Genomic DNA, 4,627 nt, shown 5'->3' with positions numbered 1-4,627 from the left:
GTCCTGAATCACTTCCCCTTTGACCGGATGTCGGCATTCCAGTTTCCGGTCTAATCCCCGGTCTCGGTGAAAATGGCGTTTTCTAGATGTTTACAAGAGCTGCCCAAGATAAATATCAGCGATGTTCATCGTATTGTTGATGGCTGGTCCCCTGCTCCGACAAGCAAACGTAACAAGGGATTTAAATTGTATATCTCAAGTTACCTGCACAACTACGAGGGTAAGTAACGTTAGTTTGATCGTTGTGATGTTGCTAACTGTTTGCAGCTAACGTTAGGCTATTAGCAACACGACCATTTTTGTGTATACTCACGTTATAGAAACAGGTTTTCCACACTTAAACAAAAGGCTCATATTTTGTGATCATTCTACTAACATTCTGCTCTTCTCAGTTTCTAGCAAAAATCAGGACACAGGTGAAGTCGTTGTCAGGGCTCTGTGTCACAGGTCCATGAAGAAAAATGAAAAACCTCACAGTTTAAGTGTAGGGTGAAGATAGGATTGTTCAGATGACAGTTTTAAGATTGTTGGTTCAGTAACCCGACGTTCCTAATGTTAATGGGGATTTAGCTAAGGTGGTAATTAATTCTTAAATAAAAATAAAATGGAATTGGCTATTTGATGAATATTAACACGTGAGTTTGGCCTTGCTTGTCCCCATTTGGTTATTTGCTGCATGCATTGTTCTTCTTTTATGGTTGTTATGTGTTACTTTTAACCCAGTGTTAATTTGGTAATTCATGCATATTAGTTTTACTTAAATCTAAAGAATACACTCACAGTCTCTGTAACATTATCCAGGTATTTTTACCTAGCGGGTCTCCTCTGGGTTAAAAGTGTTTTGAAATCAAGTTATCTTTATCTCATCCATTCATTTAAGATGTAATCTTGTGATAATTGTATTACACTACTCTTGACCTTCATAGAACATACTCCAAACTAAATATATAATCACATAACATGATACTATGGTTCTATGACATTAGTTATAAAAAAATATTTGGGAAGCAAGATTGCATCATGAAAGAATGGCTGATGAGTGACCAAGCTAAGATAATAAGTTCTTACTATGACATTCTTATGCAGGTGGTCCTGAAAGACTCGTGTCCTGTGGAGCTGATTCACCACAGCTGTACGTGTGTTGCTGGTGCAGCATTATGCAACCACTGTGTGGCTTTGCTGTTCCAGTCAGCACATTATTCTGAGCTGAAACTGTCAGTGGTCCCCCCTGTACTAAGCTGTACAGAAGGAGAACAGCAGTGGCACAAGCCCAGAACTTTAGTAAGTTTTCTCTTCAATAATAGACTCAATTTATTACATTTTCTTGCCGTATAACTTGTAACTGTGTCATGGATAACTGAATAGGGTATAAAACCTGGCCCCGTGGACAAGATGACTGTGCTGTCTGCTAAACCGAAGAGTGGAGCAACAACAGAGGGTGTAAGGTAAAAAAAAATCAATAAAAATTCTGATGTATTACAACAGTGTTTCTCAACCCTGGTCCTCAAGGCACACTGCTCTGCATGCTTTATAGATTTCCCTGCATTAACACAGCTGATACAGTTGTTAATCAGTTACCAACTGAAATGAGCTGTGTTTAAGCAGGGACAAATCTCAAACATGCAGGACAGTGTGCCTTGAGGACCAGGCTTGAAAAACACTATTATTTTATGTTTCATATCTGAACGAAATGCATGTGGGTATTCTATTTTTGACTCATGTTCTTTTCTTATTTTTATACACAGGAGCACACTCTACAAAGGCCTTAGTGGGGATTTGCCGGACCTTTCTGTCCTTAGAGTAAGTAGTTGTATTTAAATTACTGATAAATAAAAATGAAATTAACAGTAGGCTACAATGTACTAACAAAGAGTTGTAGACTTACCGGTGTATTGAATAATTTTATTTTCAAGTGCTGTCTCTTTGTAAAGTGTAGAATTTTTGAGGGCTTAAAATTAGTTGATATACATGTATTTTACATTTTATTGAAATAATTGTTTTCACTTTCCCAGGTTTCCGAGGTGTATGAAGATTTTGCAGCAGCTGATGCACCAATGATCTGCAGCATGGGAATCAGCCATGAATTTCCCCTTGTTGACTCTGCCCTTGGCAAAGTTCAGGCTGGAAGTCCTCTGTCCTACCAACAGCCAGCAACAGCAAAGAGAGACATGTCCTTCCATGCTGCACCACCCCGCCCATCTCTGCCTCTTAAGAACTACCACCTACAGCCATCAAAAAGCATGTTTGTTTGTTCTGAACCACAACAGCTACACCTTAAAAGTATGGAGGTCACCTGGGACATGGTGAATAAATTTGAATGTGCTACCAGAGCACAGAGTACATGTCCTGAATGGCATCAGCTAAGGAGGCATAGGTTGACTGCCTCCCGCTTCAGGGAGATCTGCCAGGTTCAAGATAAATCTGAGGAAGATCTGGCAAATCGTCTGCTGCAAGGGACCTATCAGACTGCAGCTATGAAGAGAGGGCTTGAATTAGAGGCAGATGCTATCTGGGAATATTGTCAAATTAAAAGAGTCAACCACTATCCCTGTGGATTTGTGATTCACCCTGATGCTCCTTGGCTAGGGGCATCTCCAGACGGATTGATCTTTGATCCTTCTGAGCCATGTCAGTTCGGGCTGATTGAGATTAAGTGTCCAAATGTGAAAAGTTATGTTGACTGTCCATATCTCCAAATGAAGTCAGGCAAATTGGAACTAAAAAAAACTCATGTTTACTATTGGCAGGTTCAGGGGCAGATGCTAATAACTGGGATGAACTGGTGTGATTTTGTTGTCTCAGCTGAGGAAGATATTCTTATTCAAAGAATTTATGCAGACACTAATGTGATGGATTCAATCAAACACAAAGTAGACAGATATTTTTTCTATGTTTACCTGCAGAAATGTCTAAATTAGGAGTTTGATCAAATCAAATGTACAAATTTGTTTCAAAATATTTCCATCATGAATATCTATTTACAAATGTAAGACAATGTCAATGTAAGTAAATGACAGCATTTTCTGTTTCTTCAAGACTGTGCCATCAGCTTTTCTGTCAAACTTCATATCTCCATTTCCTGACCAAAGGTCCATTTTGGTAATTTGACAGGAGACAGGCAACTGTAAAAATTTGGTTTATGCTTCCTGCAATGGAGAGAGGGATAGTGGAATCAAAGAGTTTATTTTCTTTAACTCTTCTTATTAACCTCTCAACATGCACCCTCAAACGGGCAATGGACTGGGTCTTCAAAACGTCGACCTCTGACATTTGGGCCCTCTTGGAGAGGAAGGCAGGACGATGAACAGTCCCAGGTACGAGATCATCCACCAAGAATCCCTTGTCCACCATGATGGCCATGTCCAGTGTCAAGAGTGATGTAATCCCTGATTGACGGAACACTTCCTTGTCACTCATGGAACCCTCAAACAGTGCTGACACAAATGTCAGGGCTCCGTGAGGAGACATGCCCACCATGGCCTTAAAGGTACAGTGGGATTTGTAGGTGGAGAAGACTTCACTCTGGAGGAGCAGGGATGAAGGTGTTTGACACCGTAGTTCTGTACAGTCCAGGATAACTTGTGTGTCACTGTAGCGGCCATCAAAATCCTGTGGAAGACTGGAACTCACAGCTGCAGGAGACATCCACACACAAATTGAGCCCAATAAGCAGTACAGGAAGTTGGCCCATGTCACAATAATGCGGCTGACTGTTGCTCTGTGGATGTTAAATCGATGGCCCAGTTCCCTCTGGGTACATCCAGTAGACAGGTAGGAGAGGAAAAGAAAAAGCTCATCTATTGGCAGCAGTTTCTGGACAGAAAATTATTTAAATGTTAGTTCAAAACCAGCATTCTCATTGTGTGTGTGTGTGTGTGTGTGTGTAACTTACAGTTGGTCTGGTAAAAGGGGTTTCAGTTGTTGTACTCATGACGTCGGTTTTCTTTGCTCTGGTGACCCTGACCATTTTGGCTGTTGCTGCCTCGATCAAGTTCCAAAACGCCTTCAGATGCTCATATGAGGGGAACCTAAAACACATAAAAAAAAAAAATATATATATATATATATATATATATATATATATATAAACTGTCACTCTCCACATTTATAACTGTGAAAACAGTTTTCAAATTTTGACACGGTACAACTAAGAACATAAATATCTTTCTTTGAAATTTTATGTTGTAAAGTGGAAAGAAAATTATACATGATTTGAAGGTTTGTAATTTTTTTATAAATTGAAAACTATTTTGAGCACAAATGTTCAGCCCCCTTAAATCAGAGAGTAACTTCTAGTCTTCATAAGTTTCCTGATGATTGCTAATGGCATAATAGTCAGCCTGTGTGTCATCTAATCACAGAAACCAACTATTTTCACCGACCTGAGGCTGTCACTAGCTGCTGTATTTGTATTTGACATTAGTTTACACACGGGTGGACTCCATAGCCATTTGTAATCATTAAAGCTATTTCTGAAGGAATATTGGTTACAGAAAAGGGAGCCGATTACTCTTACACACCACACTTTTCAGTATCATTTGTAAATACAGTACTACTAGTACTAGTACTACTACTACTACTAATAATAATAATAATAATAATAATAATAATAATAATAATAATAATA

General features: G+C 39.2%; 2 protein-coding genes across 3 annotated transcripts in view; one reads left to right on the top strand and one right to left on the bottom strand.

Annotated features, from left to right (window-relative positions):
• LOC119409569 lies at positions 1-3,035 on the top strand. Of its 2 annotated transcripts, XM_037676472.1 has the most exons (6): positions 1-220; positions 1,087-1,281; positions 1,366-1,445; positions 1,746-1,800; positions 2,013-2,275; positions 2,702-3,035. In XM_037676472.1, exons 1-6 carry the CDS (start codon positions 122-124, stop codon positions 2,916-2,918), a joined length of 909 nt encoding a protein of 302 aa, XP_037532400.1. In that variant the 5' UTR covers positions 1-121; the 3' UTR covers positions 2,919-3,035. The 2 variants fall into 2 exon arrangements, with proteins under 2 accessions (XP_037532400.1, XP_037532399.1); XM_037676471.1 differs by having other exon boundaries at positions 2,013-3,035.
• A 1-nt stretch (position 3,036) lies between these two features.
• Positions 3,037-4,627, bottom strand: part of LOC119409568 — a 2,544-nt gene continuing 953 nt past the window's right edge. Inside the window, exons 2-3 of the mRNA XM_037676469.1 lie at positions 3,893-4,028; positions 3,037-3,813 (exon numbers count right to left, since the gene is read on the bottom strand). Coding sequence (XP_037532397.1) covers positions 3,058-3,813; positions 3,893-4,028 — 892 coding nt within the window. The 3' untranslated portion in view covers positions 3,037-3,057. The remainder of the gene's footprint in view (positions 3,814-3,892; positions 4,029-4,627) is intronic.

The sequence above is a fragment of the Nematolebias whitei genome, chromosome 5 (genome assembly GCF_014905685.2).
Source record: "Nematolebias whitei isolate Nwh7 chromosome 5, NemWhi1, whole genome shotgun sequence".
Taxonomy (NCBI): Eukaryota; Metazoa; Chordata; class Actinopteri; order Cyprinodontiformes; family Rivulidae; genus Nematolebias; species Nematolebias whitei.
The sequence above is the reverse complement of the archived record's forward strand: the minus strand, read 5'-3'. Positions and strand labels throughout refer to the sequence as shown.